This window comes from Tympanuchus pallidicinctus, unplaced genomic scaffold (assembly GCF_026119805.1).
Source record: "Tympanuchus pallidicinctus isolate F22 unplaced genomic scaffold, pur_lepc_1.0 scaffold16, whole genome shotgun sequence".
In the NCBI taxonomy this organism is placed as follows: domain Eukaryota; kingdom Metazoa; phylum Chordata; class Aves; order Galliformes; family Phasianidae; genus Tympanuchus; species Tympanuchus pallidicinctus.
Window position 1 is genome coordinate 4,297,887 of NW_026294679.1, and position 16,952 is coordinate 4,314,838.

General features: G+C 45.7%; 1 protein-coding gene across 1 annotated transcript in view; it reads right to left on the minus strand.

Moving 5' to 3' along the window:
• Positions 1-16,952, minus strand: part of TACC2 (transforming acidic coiled-coil containing protein 2) — a 115,107-nt gene that overhangs the window by 54,966 nt on the left and 43,189 nt on the right. Inside the window, exons 7-8 of the mRNA XM_052677138.1 lie at positions 10,369-10,494; positions 5,651-5,782 (exon numbers count right to left, since the gene is read on the minus strand). Of these exons, the coding sequence (XP_052533098.1) occupies positions 5,651-5,782; positions 10,369-10,494 (258 nt within the window). The remainder of the gene's footprint in view (positions 1-5,650; positions 5,783-10,368; positions 10,495-16,952) is intronic.

Genomic DNA, 16,952 nt, shown 5'->3' on the forward strand with positions numbered 1-16,952 from the left:
GAGGAACAATACTGCCTCTTTTAAAGCAATTTTTAAAAGGGGGAAATGTTAACAAAGGAGAGATCATTTTATAAATGGGATCCTAAAAATAAACACTGAGATTTAGATGATATTACCTTGGGATCCCAAAGCCTTGAATGCGTCCTGAGAAGCAGTTTGTATCCCAAGGATTCCTTTATTTGTAGGCTGCCTGGTTTCAAAGCGCTCGTGAATAGGGCACCCATAACATCAGACTGATAAGACATATCAGTCATAAGCTCATCACCTTCACTAACAGACTAAAAAGACCACATTGCACCAAGAAAATCAATGCTGTTCTGTATAGTTGCAAGGCCAGCCAGTGCCTAGGGGAGGCTGCCTGCACACTGGAGAGCACATCAGCACATAAAAGCACTGGCAGCTTTTGAAGCACAGCCCTTTCAGGGCACCCCAAGGCCGAGGGCTCCTGCACTCCAAATCCTCCCCCCAAAGCTGCTTAAGAATTCAAGCACTGGTCATTATAGAGTGCATAATGCATGGTTCTAAACACGCCATACATTTTCTTGCACTTCTTTACCCACCACCACACTTTTCAGCCCTGCCGCAGCTACAATTTCCTTTTCTTGGTTTATTCTTCTCCCTCCTGTAGCCAGATTTTTGTTCCTTACTCCTCTCTCCCTCTCTCGTGACCAAGAGGCCATCAACCTTATAACTGAGAGTCACTCAAAGGATTCCTTGAGCAGTGAGCTGCTGAGGCTGCCAGCTGACTTGCCACAAACCATTTGCTCCCCTTCACTACAGCTCTTTGCTTTACCTGGTTATTGCTACTCTGATGTTAAACACAGAGCTCTGCCAGCAGGAATCAATGCAGCACCACACTGATTCTGTGTGTATTTCTCCAGACAGTTTGCTCCACAGTCCAGCTCACTGCCTGCACTGCCATGGCACAGGGACAGTGGCAGGATGTAATGCTGTACCACAGCATCACCAAATATTTCTCTCTTCCCTTAGTTTTATGGAGCAACTCCATGCTACAACTGAAAGAACAAAGGAAATATGTGAAATATACAACAAATTTATCCCCTTTTGGCTTACTGTAAGAAAAAATGCTAACATAAATTGTAATAATGCCTATGTTTTAGTAGTGCCTAACAAATAGACTTTTAGTTCTGTTCATGTGCACTGTTACTGAGATAATAGTATTTAGTCAGCAATGTAAGGACAGATCACCATCCTTAGCTATCCCTAATTTGATCTCATCCAGCACATATAAATCAGAAATTCCATCCTAGATTAAGAACCGAAGAGCTTCAGATTGAAACCATCATCGCAGATCTTCTGTTTGGTTGTTGTTTTTTACTGACTTTTGGTTTATTCATTTTGTAGCTGTTCCTTTTATTTACATGGGCTTGAAGGGCACCCAGGAGAGCATAAATGAAACCTAAGTAGCAAAATCATCAAGAACCCTGTTAAATGAGTTTTTCAATATATTCTTCAAGAAAAAGAAAAGCCATTCTTTCTATTGCCTTTGCACAAGGCTGGGCATTACACAGCCCTTTCTGCATTGCCATGGTATCAAAGGGTATGCCACAAAATAACACGAGCTGATACTAGGTGTAAATCTTTAGAGGTTCAACTTCATCTTACATCAAATGCCTCCATTTACTTAGATTAACGTGAGTGCTTTATTTGCATTGCTCCATTATTAGTCCCTGAAAAAAACACAGTATCTCAGAATTTAAAGCCTGAGTGCATTAACAAAATGTTTCTAACTCCCAAGTCAAGAAAAAAAAAACAGGTGACCTGTGATGATGCTCTCAAAATAGACAGTGCAGCTCATAGGAAACAAATGCTAGAATACATTCCCCCAAAAAAGGAAACAAATAAATACTCCCTAGATGTGCACACACACAATTGATCAGTGTTCAGTTGCTAAGGTCACTGCTTAATCTAAATTGCAAGTGAGATCAATGGCATTAAGAGTTATGGATAATAGTTATTGAATTTCCTGCTTAGTTATTGAAATTTCCTGTGTTAGAAACCCACTGCAAAGCCAATAAAAGAGGTCTCTAAATGCTTCTCTTCAGGATGCCACGGGCTCTGCAGTCTTTCAGGGCCCAGTGGTGAATTAGGATGGGTAAGGTGAGAACCAAACATAACAGATTCCATGTACAGATAGGGAGATGTGCTTTTGAGAGCAGGGAAGCCTCCATGGCAGCCATGCAGAGATGCCACCCAAGGAACAAGGAGGGCTTTTCATCCCACAGATCTGCAAGACCTACGTTAAGGTTCAAGGGCAGCCTTGAATTGGTGTCTTCTTACGCTCACCTACAGCTTCATTTTGAATCTGAAAGACTCCACAGAAAATTGGTTCGAGTCTTTTCAGTATTTTTCAGGTTCTTCCTTTTAAAGGATGGGCCAAAACCCAGCAGTAGGGGTAGGTGGAGCTCCTGCCCCAAAAGCACTGGCCCTACTCAGCCACATCATTGACAGCTGAGAAACACAAACCTGGCCCCAGTCTAACCCTGTATTGCCTGCTCTAACACAGGAGGCATCCATATCCCTCAAATCCTCCTCCCTGCTGGCAGCACCAGCACAGATACATGATGCCTGTCCTGCCCTTGTACTGCCACAGCAAGATGATTAACGCCACTCTAAAATTCCTTGTGGATGGATTAGTGTAATGACATATTCATTTTCATGCTGTTGAACCTGTTTTAGAAGCAAGGAAATCATCATATATCGCCTGAGGGAACCTGTAAAATACACAGCAATAAGCAGCAAACACAGGGCCACCATCACCCTTTTGTCCACAGCCACATGCAGGCAGCAGCTTTACAACACACAACTAATTGCCTTCTTAGAGCATGAGCATGCAGGGTGCACCTCGGGGAGCACAAATTCTAAACAAAGATATGGTCAGAAAATTGGTACAATTTCACATTTCTATTAAGTGCCCATTAACATATCCTGACTTGGCTTTTAAAATTCAAATCAGTGGAAACTATTTGTTGAATTGTTGCTGTTTTATGGAAGCTGTCCTCTGCCAGACCTTGGGGTCTCCAGGAACCCTGCCCATCACACACAGCGACGGGGTCACCCAGAGAAGCCTGCAGGATGCTGTCCCTTGTCTGGGGACCCCACCATAAAAGCCTACAAGCGGTGACAAGAAAATGCACTTCGTCTACAGCACTTTGAGCTGTAAACAGAGCAGACATTCTTAGGATTTGATGGAACAGGCTGGCAAGACGGAGTGAGCAGCACAAAGCATCCTCCTGCTCGAGACTGCACAGTGCTGAGCACAGCTCTCAGGCCAAAGGCTGGGAGACACAATCTCATTCAAAAGGCTGAAACAGAGGAAATGAATGGATGAGCAGAGTGGCTCATTTTTGCCCATTTCTTGGAGGACTGGTTGGTAACATGAAAGAAATTTACTTATGTTGTCTACTTATGAGGTGAATGCTTTGCAGGTTATCAACCATCGAGCCTCAAGAAAAATCCCTGGTTTTTAGTTTCCGAGACCTAAGCAACTTCATTTCAACATCTTCACACTGTTGCTTCTTCCACAAAAATCACTTCATTTGTGCACCAGACAGTCTACATAACCTAGAAAGCATGCTACAATACAGTTCATGCAGTACACTTAAAAACAAAAACTAGAAACAGATGCAGAATGCATCCCATCCATCTCTCTCCCTGACAACACAATTGGGAATGGATCAGCTCTCCAGATTCTTGCTAGCTCTATCCACAGTGGTTCCTTAAATGACAAGTTACACTCACTAGCAATATTTCAGCACTTCTACCAAATTATTAAGTGCCTGTGATGCAGTTCATAAGCAGCTCATCATAATCAGAGGAGACTGAAACGCCTCAAGAATCTATTTTGCAGAAAACTGTGCAGAGGCAAAGCACTTGCAGAAGTTTAGCACCTCACTGTGCAAACAGCTGCCATAAATGTGACAAAATGAAAAATAATCCAGCTTGCACACTATTATTTTCTGTGTCCTGTTTGGGTTGATCTGATAAACAGAAATTACAGAAAAGTACATGAAGGCCCAAGAGACATTAACATAAGGGGCTGATTATAACAACAAAGAACTGTTTGGACAGTAATATGAGGAGAATGGAAAAGCTCTCTTTATCCTACAGATCTCTCCAATTCCCACCTCCACATGCATTATGATCTCTGATAAACTTGTGTTCACAGAGCAAAAAGAGCAAACACATCAGAGAAGTTCAGCTTTAGAGAAGGCTGCAGGTGATCAGACTGCTCATCTCCAATGATAATGAAGATGCACATTTCGGTTAGCGACAGCCCAGGCTGGGTTTTGATGTTGCATCAAGCAATTCTATTAATATTACTTAATTGTTTACTTCATTACTCTGTTGTTTACCTCACCAAAGAGATTCTTAAACGCACATTTTCAGCAGTCAGCTCTGCCTGTCCGTACACTTCTCAAATGATTTCTCATCTCTTCATGCAGCTTTTAGAGAACGACCAGAATATCCTCTGTTCAGAGAATTCTCTCCAGATGACAGAACTTGCAGGCTGCTGCCAAACAGACCTTCAGACACTTCTTTTCCCTACCAACTGTATGCACTTAAAAAGAACAGGTGTGTACAGTACCATAAAGGAGCAAAGAACTAACCCTATGTCACAGCAAGCATGTAACTTAAACTAGAGCTTAGGACACCACTTTCTGATCAAAATTCTCAGAAATATATAAAGGTAAATTCACCAACACATTTCCTAGGCATGAAACTGTAGATGATTTTTGAGTAGCGTTTGCTGATAGCTATTCATTCTCTGTTCCACAGCAGAACACATCTATTGTGTACGCTCCCATCCGTGATTCAGGGTATCCTCCTGCTGACACCAGCACCTTCTGACATTTCTGAATGTCACATTAAGCAGAACAGCTGTATTTCCCATGGTGTCTCCCATCTTGCAGCATGCTTGTCACAAGCTGCCAACCTGTATCTGTGGGGTGGAGAAAGACACTCTCCAGAGAGTTCCCATTTAATATTCTCAACCGTGCTGTGACCTTTCCCATTAATAGATGTCACAGTGAGGGCATGCCATTATTGCCAAGCCACAGCAGCACAGTGGTTAATCACCCACAAGACAGGCACCACCCAAAGCTGTGACATGAATACCCAGACATGTGTCCTCTTGTCTATATCTGAGATGGGAGGACACAGCCTGGGGGTTTTCCCAGCAGAATTCCCTGAGGCCATTTAACAGTCAGTGCAAAGCTGAAGGAGAGAAAGATTAGCTTTGAAATGGAGATGTTTCTTTAGCAAGAATGAAACCAAGCTGAACTTCTTTCTTCACTATTGTCAACTACAATGCAGCATCTGAAGAGGAATGAGCAAAACAGTTCTTTTGAGGAGCAAAAAAAAACCAAAAACCAAACAACTGAATATTTAAGAATTTAAAAACAGTGAGGAAGATCAGTGCACTAATAACCAGTGTAGTGCAAGCTCCCTCTTCTGGTCTTCCAGAGGAAATGTAGTGGAACAAGCAGGTCTTCATCGCCTAGCAATTGGTTTCAAAATCTAGCAACAAAGTGTTCACACAACTTAGGCAAAACACCCAATATTTTAAGACAGAAACATATAGATGTGGAAATTTACTTTAAATGCATGAAATAGCACTGAACATTACCTCTTTATCTCCTCTGTGACACTTCCAGCTTCCTGAGGAGGCAGCTCTACTTCACCACCAGGGGCTGCAGCCACCAGCACATCCCCGGAAATGAGCCCACCAGCTTCTTCACAGCTATCAGGCTTGGAAGTGCTAGAAAATAATCACGAAAAATCACCAGCTGATAAATTTAAATAAGGCCCACAGACCTGCAGTGAAATCTCTTGAAAAGATGAGTTTGAGTAGATCTCAACTTCTGTCAGGAGCACACTGTTCCATCACTGGTACTCTCCCCCCTGCCTCCCATGAATTACTTCTTCCTACAAAGCCTACTTAAATTCTCAGATGACCACATGAACAGCAAACTACTGCAAAGCTTTGACAGCTCTTACAAACCCAAGCATGATCTTCCAGAGGAATTCAAGACTGTTCTGCTACATGCAATGGAGATGAATGACAGGAATCCCTAATTACTCCTGTACAGGTCTCACGGAGACCTTTCTCCTCACAACAGATTATAAACACTCAGTTTAAGTGACTTCAAAAGGAACCAAAGGAGCACTGCAGCCACCAAGTGCTTCCCAAGGGCGGCTCTGACACACCAGGGGGACAGAAGTGCCCTGAGGCAGCTTCCCAACTTGTTTCTGCAAGTTCAGACCCAAGGAAACGTTGGTGGAACTAGGCCAGGGGTGAGAAGCTGCTTTTAGGCTTCCTAAGCTAAGCATTAATGGCCATTTCTGTCATTCTATCCTTCAAATTTAATTTCCTCTCCCTGCCCCCAGTAGTTATACTTGAATAACTGCATTACTGGATGAGAGCTGGTAAGGTTCAGGGACAAATTGTTCCTTTCTTTAGAAACATGCATACAAGCAAGGACAGCCATAAATCACATCTCTCTAACTTTAGCCACAGTACGTATCAGCGTGGAGACAGTGATTCCCCAAAGTGTTTATCCACACAGACCACGAGCACTTAAAAGGGGTCTACGTAATTAGCTCACATGCACGAAGTAGCTCTGTGCCATATGGGCTAGCTATTATGTTATTTCTTCCAAGAAACCAGCCAATTATCTCTGCTCTGAGCACTTCTCTCCCTTCCTTCCTTTCCCACCCTGTCCTGACACCGACGCAAACTTCCCGACTCCCCAGTCCCATCAAGTCCTTTATTTAAAAGCAAGCTGTTTCCTTTTTCCACAGGGGAGACTCTTCCCTTTGCTAAAAATGTCTTTATCCTAATATAGCAATGGCATTGACTATATACAAACGCTATGTGACTATATAGGGTCACATGGAGATGAGAGAAAGTTAAGATTTTTCAAGGAAAAAGTGAATTGCTAAGAATATGAAAATGCTGAACACACGTTTGGAGAGCAAACAAAGAATCACAAAACACAAACACTACGAAGTGGACTCAGCTAAGCAAGAATACGGAATGTACACACAGTTACAGACATTACATTGTGTACACAAGAAAGCATCTCAGCTAACTGCTTGCAGTAGCACTCACATCTCACTGCCCTTTGCAGTCCCTCAGCTCTCCCCTTTACACCTTTCCACATAAAAGGAAAACATCTTCAGCAATATCCTTTGACTGATGCCACTGCTGACACTCTGCAAAGCAAAACAAGCTATCAGAATGGGCATTTTTAGAAGGGCTCTGCTTTCTGGGACTTGGGAAGCACAGGTCTTGCTTTGACAAGCTGTAACACCAATATGTTAAGCCCACAATGAACCATGCATTGGCTGCTCTGGATCCTGCTGAGTTGAGCTGAGCTGAAAACACACTTTTCCACCTCTGCCTCTGTGTATTTTTCAGCAATTCTCAAAAGCCACCTCCTGATGCTCCGTGTGCCCCTCCAGTCCCCAACATATCTCCCACGAAACAGGAGTGCTGCACCTGCAGCAGGAATACGTCCAAAAAGAATTTCTCCTAGAGCTACATGCACTGACAAAAAAAATGCTTGGCCAAGCAGCCAATGAACTCTTGACCTAATTCTTTTCAGGGCACTGCTCTGTATATACAGTAAATAAAATGCAGTATTAAGCAGATGTGATGCCCTGATGCCTCTGATCAATACATTACCAGCAGGGGAGGAGAAGCAGTCCCCGAGAACCAAAACAAAGATACAGTTTCTTGACTGACAGATGGATGAACAACCTGATCTCTTATTATGCACTGCCATCTGGAAGACATTTGGCACAAACTGACCCCTGCCTTACACGCACCATTATTTTCCCCTGACAAAGTGCCCACCATCTGCATTATATGATGCTCCTGATGGGGAAACAAAAGGAACTTATTAATGGATAACTACATACGTTGCAAGAAAACCCACTTTGTAATCACATTTTATTGCAGATAGACTGGAAAGGATTATGCCACCTAATAACCCTGGTAAGTACAACACACAGGTGTAAGCAAGGAGCATCAACACAGTGACATCGCATGCATGTGCACTGGAGAATTTCTCTGCAGTCACAGTGAAAGCAGTGGTACAGAATTTCTACACAAAAACAGTAAAAAAAAATAAAAAAAAAAAAAAAAAGGCAAGTACCTGCTCCCTGCCACAGGTGAAGAGATGAGGAATAAGGCAAAGGCACAAAGCAACAAATATCACTCAGATTCCCCTCAAGAAAAGCTCAGTCCTGCTGACAGCAGGATCCCAAAGGTGGGCACAGCCCAACGTGCCATAGAAATATTGCTCTCACTGGCTTTCAGCATTACAGTTATCCAGCCAGGACTGAACAAACCACTGTGGGTCACTGCTGGGAGCTGGAAGCCTGTTTCAGGCAGGAGTGGAAGTGATGCAGCTGCACAAGATGAATCCAGCCTGCCTACCAGCTGCATCTGCAGGTGGGATCACGTGTGAGCTGGTGCATTTTAGCACCAGATGTGCAAGGAACACTTCTGCCAAGTGCAAACCACCTGCACTAACAGGAGCCAGCAAAGCTGGCAGCCTGGCCAGGAAAGGCAAGCGAAAGAGCAGGCAGGCTTTTATGTCAAAGCAGGTACAGAATAAAGCAAAAAGAAAAACTATACTGATAACAACTGTAAAGATTTTGGCTTTTTAAAATTCAAAACCTACAAACAGTTGACAACTACCTGCAGCCAGATTCACCCTAGCTGACCGCTGTGCATTTTCTCTCTCACCTACCTGTTTCAGCAACTGAAAGGCTATCACTTCCTGCAGGCTGCATATCCCTGGCTTGCACCCTTTATCAGTGACCCCTTGCAAAAATCCTTGCACCTTCACTATGGCTGGGATACAGAAAGGAGAGCATTGAAACGAGTCCCAGGCACTGTGATTGCTGTAGGCTGTGCCCCGTCACAGCTGTGGGCTCTGCCCAAGACCAACTCTTGCACACTTAAAGATGTAAAACCATCTTTAAGACAGAACGTATAAAGCAGATCAAAATAAAAGGCGTAATATAATGAACCTTAAAGCTCAGATCAAGACAAGAACATGAACAGGGTGAATCCACAAGGTTTACAGGAAGCAGTGAATTAAGATACTGTGAAGACTGCTCTTCTAAAATGTTTCCTAAGGTGACATGTCTTTTTGCCTACAAATAGCAAACTATCTCCTCAGGGGCAAAAGAGCTTTGTAATTTAGACTGTATTCAAGGGATCTTATGTAAATCTTGGCACTTTTGGTGGTAGGTTTGGTTTCTTTTTTGTTTTGTTTCACTCTACTGCACTCAGTATCTCACAGCTCCACCTCACTCACTGCTCACTCTTTTCTATTGTTTGCTATTATGACAGACAGTGCATTAATAAGAGAAAAACAGAATCCCTGGAACAAAATTAATCCAAATAAATTTATTAAACACAAAAAAGCACAACTATTCAAGTAAAAACTTACAAGGACTAGAAGAAATCCACACCATGAGCTTCCTGTGCGAGCTTCTCTAGATCCCCTTGTCTCTTGGTAGTAGGAAGAAGTTTGTTTCTCAGATTTACTCAGCATTAGCAGCCTAACTAGCCTGGGGACAGGTGGAAGAAGCTCCACGCCAAGGTTACCTGGCTTTTAAGGTGGACTGTGCAAACCCCACAAGGTTCTTTCTGCCTTTGATAGTGTATTACTACTACTTTAGCTAACCAGTTTAATGCTAGCTTAAATACTCCATACATGTTTACACTCCTCTGAATTCACGGTGACTGAAGGTTAAACACACCCTGTTGGCAGGTAAGGCAAATTCACACCCAAAGATCTTGACAACCCAACAGCCACCAGCACAACAAAGCAACAGACTTCCTTCTCAAATAAAAGCAGACAAAAAGCTCTGTGTCCAACAGAAATGAGATAATTGAATGCTTGGTCATCAGCATCCTGCTGTTATGGAACTTCTTAAGAGTCAGAAAGCTCTGAAGGATCAGTTACCCTGTATTCTAACCCCTTCCAAAAAAACAAACCTAAGAAAAAACAGTACAAGCATCTAAAAATAATAAATGCCTGTAATGAACCTTCACATAGTCCAGCCCTCTGCTCCAAAGTGATTCACTCTTGGAGAAAGGAAAACAACATCTTCCTTTGAAGGTTTTGCTTGAACAAAAAAATTTAAGTCTCAGTAAAGATAATACAACACCCCACCAGCTACAGATTCAGCAAACCCCTCAGATAAGTGGCCGTAGCACACATATATCCATCCAGCAAGAGAGGTGGCAGTTTCTCAGCTATTGCTGAGCTCTGTGGCCCTCCTCACCCCTCCCAGCACCCCACCATAATGCTCTCACAATACCTTGCTGCAGTCAGCTCAGCAGCATCCGTGGGCTCAACATTTCCGTAAGCCGTGGAAACAGCTTGGGCTTGCTCAGGAGGACCAAGGGCAGAAGCCAACTGTATATCATCACCTGGCCCAGGAGGGCTGCGGAGAGAAAACACATGGAAAAAGGCAGCCTTAGAGGTCTGAATTACAGCAGCATTACTGTCACTTGGCTGGCTGAAGCCCTTGCTGTTCAACATGCCTGTGCTGACTCGTGTGTTGGGGAATGCAGGGAAAGTTGGTATTTTTAATATAAGTTGCTGTTGTGTACAGCTTTATTGTTCCCACAAGACTGAAGTCACTGGAATTTTGACTGTGTTACAACTGCAGGAGCAGTGAGATAATACAATCCAGCAGCAAATTAAACCAATTGTGATTCTGATTTTTAAAAGCAAGTGAGAAAATAAGCTACTGCTTGAACAAGAGAAACAGCAAGGCTGCCTCGACACAGCCACCTAACACCAGGGAGCTGGAGCCCAGCTTCCACCCACCCCAGAGCTTGCTGAGCATTTTAGGGCATGTGCAATGCACAGGGAGTGCAGGCCTTGTCCCAAAGCTGAGCTAGCAGGGAACCCCCAGCAGGAGCACAGGTGGAAAGGAAGCAATTTAGAAACCCACATTGGAATCAATGAGGAAAGGTTCCTTGCTGAAGAAGGGTTTATTTGTTTGTTTGTTTTGAATAAAGGCACCAAAACACAGGAACCTCCTGAAAGCCGTGTTTTTGTTACCTATTTCAACCTGACTTTCCCCTGTGACCACCCAGGGATCAAAGCCCTGGAAATATCACGTTTCCCTGGAGCTCACAACAGTCCCAGGTTTTCTCTAAAGCACAAAGTGTGACCTCCAGTCAGGGCTGCAATTTCACACCAGTGGGTTCTCCCGAGTGGCTCTCAGGTGCCACTTTTCTCAGCTCTATCCTGTCCATATCGTTCCCAGTCCTACCAAGTGAACGCATCCCTGTACGTACACAGCCAGGACTGCACACGGATGGATTTCAATGGAGGTGTATAGACCTGTATCACGCTGTTCCCCACTACTTGGAATCTCAGCTCAAAAACAGAACACTCTAAATCACATAACAGCTTCAGCTCAGGATGATTACTCCCTCATCTAACCACAAATGCAGCAGTTCTGCACGATTCTGCGCTGTAGTTCAAAGAACAGAGGAAGGAGTCACAGTGCACTACAATAATGTCAACATCATCCTGCAGTTAAAGCGCTCCGTAATAACGTCAGCGTTGTCCCGGTGATGACTACAGGCTGCCATCTGAGCATACTCACATTCCACAGCTTTTATCTAAAGAATTCTGTCAAGTAGCGCATCCATCTGGGAAAAGTGATTTGTCAAGCCAGCTTTCTGCTTTGCTTTTTACGTTTATGATCCTTGGTATGTCGGTGTTAGCACAGATGACCTGTGCCCAGCGCCAGCTCTGCGCCCTAACCCAGGGAGAAGCCTTTGCTCTCAGCCAATGGCTGCACGACAAACTCGGGTTTGTAACTCAAAACTCAGGGTTGGGAAGGGGACGGTGCAGCCATCCACCAGCAGGCCAGGCTGCTCAGTGCTGACACACCACCAAGTCAGCCCAAAGCTGCTCCGACGGGTTCCACCACCGGCATTGCTGGGCCTGGCAGCCGCCCTCCCTCACGGGCACCCGCCTGTCCCCGCACCGAGGCCTCACAGCCCGCAGGCTGAGCCCTTCAGCATCCCAGCCCTGCCAAAACACCGCCAGCTTTTTCCATTCCGATGCCCAACTTCTGGAGGAGGATCTACTGAAAATGATTTCCAAATTCGACTTATGACAAGCGTGACTGAAATACTTCTTAAAGGAAAATACTTCACAGTTTAACAAGCAGTTGCTTGCTAACAGCTGCAGCGAGCACACTGAATTCAGCCCTGACAGCGTGGGGCTCAGCCTGCTCCAAGCTGAACACAAGAATGATGCTGACCACTGAGTATCCACAGGAGTTTCAGCTCTAAAGACTCTACTTATTGTTAAAAAGATTTTTTTTAAAGCACTGTTAAGACGCAAACAGCAAGCTCTGGTCAAAGCTTGACCCATACCACTCACATGCATTAAATGCCAATGAATGAATGAGAAATAACCACGTAAGCCTATATAATTTCTTCTGCTTAAACATTTGAGGTCTGGCCTCTGTTTATGTAAGCAGGTTTTGGAACAAGGCGGGCAGTGTACTTGAAATATGTAAAAAAGCACAGCCTTAAACACACATGGAGGCAAAGCAACAGGTTCCGCTCCAGGTCTCAGACACAGGCAGGACAGTGAGCCCTGACAGCTCACCTACTGACAGCAGGGAGAGGCAAACCTTTAAGCCCCAGCTTTAGCTGAAGCTTTAAAACTTTTTGACAGTGGTGCTGGAGACAGAAGGCAGTTGCAGGTCTTGGCATTTTCTCCCCATCCATGTTTTTCCAATCAGGAGAGCTGGATGTGACTCCCTTTGAACAGTCAACAATGGCAGCTCCAAGTTTACTGCAAGGGAAACCAATAAGCATTTCAAGCCCCTCTATCTCCCAGCCCCAGACATTTGGTTGCTTTTAATGAGATAACAGGAAGATTTATAGGTCCTGCTCTTACTCCAGAAATCTCTGGAAAAGAGCATGAAGCACCCAAAGGAAGGGCTGCTCTCATCGTCCTCGTGGCTCACTATTTCAGTTTCCTCAAGAAACAAGTTACTCACAGGATAGAACAAGGCCAATAGACAAAATCCTCCAGGGTTTGTACTTGGCTTTACAGTCACTCAGGCCCATTGACAATGTTTTTTAGCCTCAGTTTACACACGCATAAGAAAAAACTCCTAACTGTGCAGAAAAATGAAGAGAAGGTTTACTATTTCTGAAATGCTCTTAGACTGCAATTTCCCAGGAAAAGAAATCTAGCGGCATCTGCATCAGTTTCAACTCATGCACACATTCTACCTTATCAAACTTCTTCCATTTATTAATTATTTTTTACCTTCCCTTACTTCATTTTGCAGTTTTTCTCCTACATTACCACACTCACTGAAGTGAATCTCACATGGAGAAACTCCAAGGAAGTGCTACAGTAACTCTATGTACCTTTAGCATTGACATTCTCTGAAAGCCTATCCCTGACTACTGGGACTCCTGTTGATGGATTTAGCAGATTAGGAGGTAAGAAGCTACTTCTTAAATTAAAAATCAACCTCGCTGATATAAAAGAGAAACTAACCTTGCATGGGAAACAGCTTAGGAGTACTGCACAGATCGCCAGCACAGGATTAAATCCAAACAACCCATTGCTCTTTCCACCCCAACAGTACTTCTGAGATAAGGGAAGCTCCAACATTATCTGGATTTTAGGAAAAACGTACGATGCTAAAGCTGAAATGTAAAGCCCAGCTGTGATCCCTAATGACGTCAGTGAACAACCAGACTTACAGGGTAAGTCCAACCACCAGAACAGCTTCACAATGACCAGCAGTGACTGCAGGGTCACAGATGCTTTGCAGGCTGCCACAGGTTAGTGAGAGCAGCTAATCAAAGGGCCCAGCCAGTAGCTCAAGCACAGGGAAATACACTGCCTCGTGTGAACCCAAAGATCCACTAATACTTTCCACTATTTTGGAAAAATCTCTCTGATTTCTTACGCATTATGAAACAGGAACTACGTCATAAAACTCTTCAGAAGAGCATCCTCCACTAACTCTGTAGAATTTCAAGTAGAGTTCCCCTCTGCCAGGTGCTGTGCAGTGAGATAACCAGGAGATGAGGTGCCATGGGGCGATTAAACAAGCAGTTTTGATGTACAGTGCATAGCAGCACTTCTATGCTTATGGGAAAGAAAAAGAAAAAAAAAAAAAGGCATTACTATCATTGAGATCTGAGAACTGGCTCCTGGGGAATTACTGCAGTGTCTCCCACCCACAGGTGGTTCTTCCCGGCCAGGCAATGAGCAGAGTGGCTCCAGATGCTGCATGCCCACCAACACCTCCGGCACGGTGTGGCTCAGCTGTCCCCATCCCAGCTGGGAGCTGGCTTCACCATGGCTGAGCAACAGGAACCAGCTGCACCAGTACCTCTCAGAAGGGCTCCCTATGGCAGTACCTCACCTCGTTGCAAGGCTCAGCAGCCCCCAGGGGAACTCCTGTACCTGCCGGGCGGGCGGCAGTGCTGCCAGGCTGCTGGGACAGGAGGGGAGCACTTCTGGGAAGCTGTGCTGTTCTGGCAGCGCTGGTGGAAATGCTGACAGGACATGGAGTTATCTTGGCAGGGTGACGTTATCATCTTGGCAGGGTGACGTTTGGCCACACATTACCTGAGGGCTTGGACTTCTTCCCTCACTCCTTGCTCACAAGTTTTCAGTAACCTAAGCAGCCGTCTTCCTCCTTGGCACAATTAGTCATAACCATTACACGGAAAATGATATATATATTTTTTTTTCCTAGGCACTCTAGCAGACTCCAATCACATTAAACCCTGGCACGTTACTGCACCAAACCCACAAATATTTTAGGTTAAAAGACTCGAAAAGCCCCAAAAGCCTTGCAGCACTGCCCTCATCAGCTCAGAGACGGGCCGCACAAACCTTTACAACTCTCAGAAGCACAACCCCAACCCGCGCGTGACGGAAACACGCATTCCCGTGACAGCTGACAGCCGCCCGACCCGCCGCACCGCCGGGACTCGAACCCGCGGCCCCCGCCGCCGCCCGCAGCTCCGGAGCCGCCCCGGGCACAGCGGGGGCTCGCACATGGGCGAGGGGCTTTCGGCGGCTCCAGAGAGCGCTGCGAACTCTCCGCTTCTCAGAAAGTTGTCGAAAGGATGACAGAAGAACAGCAAAACAGAGGAACGAATATTCTCTTAGAGATTCATCTTTCAAAGATTTAAATCTTTAAAAGCCGCGCTAAACGCCTCCCCCCAACACCCCCGAAGCGGCTGCTTACCGCGGCCGGGACTCCCGCACCACCTCCGCCGTTCTCCGTCACCCCCAGCTGCGGGAACGGCCGCGGCCCGGCTCCGCTCCGCCCGGTTCCCCGCCGGCTCCCCCGGCGCCGCCCCGCGCTCACTGCCGGCCCCGGGCAGCCGCAGAGCGAACCCAGCGCCGGGAGGCGGCCCCGCATCGCCCCCGCGGCCCCTCCGCCCGGGGCTGCGGGAGCACAAAGGGCCGAGCGCCGCGGCAGCGGGGCCGGCCGGCCTGGCTCCTCCCAGGAGGCTCCGGCAGCTCGGGCCGGGGAAGGGGAGAGCTGCGGGCAGGTTGGGCTGCAACGTGTCTAACGCACAAAGACTCAAAGATGTTGGGTGTTTCCTTGTTTTAAAACCGAGCAGCCCTCGCTTCATGGATGGAGTTCAGAGCAAGTCGAAGGGCAGCTTTTACAAACTTTTCCCAGCCTTCTGCTCAAGTGGTGAATTAAAGGCAACTTACTAAACTTTTCTTGGGCATCCTGAAACTTTAACAACTTCTAGCAGTTGAACTATAAGTAGGAACCTGAATGGAACTACTTTATTCCTCCTCCAGTTCTTCCAGGGGGTTGGAACCAAATGATCTTTAAGGTCCCTTTCAACCCAATGCATTCTATGATCCTACTAAATCCCACCTCCTAAATCTGCACCGTTTTGCCTAGACAAAAATGGAGCAGACTTCATTAGCTGCATGCCCTTATGAATCTCTTTGGTCTCCTCTGGGTTTATGGCTGCACAAAAGACCAGCTTCATCTGTAATTAAGGGTTTGCATTGAGATGCGCTGCTCTGGAACCCCGGTGCATGCACAAAGGACTCACACCCAGGGAATTAATTTCACGTCTACCCAGGGAGATCATTATCATGCTTATGACCCGTCATACAATAACTACAGACTGCATGTCTATAATATCTGTCATCCCACAGCAAGCCAGCTGATAGGTTCATACTTACCAGACTAGATCTAATGCTGGAGCCACAGAGACTGAATTCTGGTGGGTGATAAATCCAGCATCTCTTCCTCTGCAGAGCTCAGGGCAGATCTCAAAGGCCTGTGCTGCTCCTGCTAATGGGGGGTACGGTAATGACAGCATTGGGCCCCTAAGAGCATGAATGCAGAGCTGAGCCTCAGGTAGAAAAAGGCAAAAACTTTCACACTCCTTCCACCTGTGCTGGCAGCAGATGATGTGGGTTGTCCCCAGATGGGCTCCCCTACAGCTCTGAACAGCTCCCGCCTGTGGAAGAAACTCACTGTGCCCAGTTAACTACAGAGACCAAAGCTGATACTGAACTGGGTGAGAGTACAGATAAACCTGCAGAATGCCCCCATTGCTTGTGGTGCATTGGGTGATAATACCACACAGGGAACAAGGAGCTATGGATTGCTCCCGGAGCCAGGAGCACCCACTCCAACAGCAAGGATTAGGTTCAAGCTGAGAGTTAAATTCTGGGGCGAGCAGTTCTCTGCCTCCCAGGCTGCAGGAAAGCAGCAATGGAAACAAGTTGCTGTGATTTCTGATACAGGTACAGGCATCCAGCTGCCATCTCATTTGAGGGGGAACCGAACACTGTTGTCATCTGGAAACCATTCTGCAAATACTTCTGCAGGTATGGCAGCCTTCA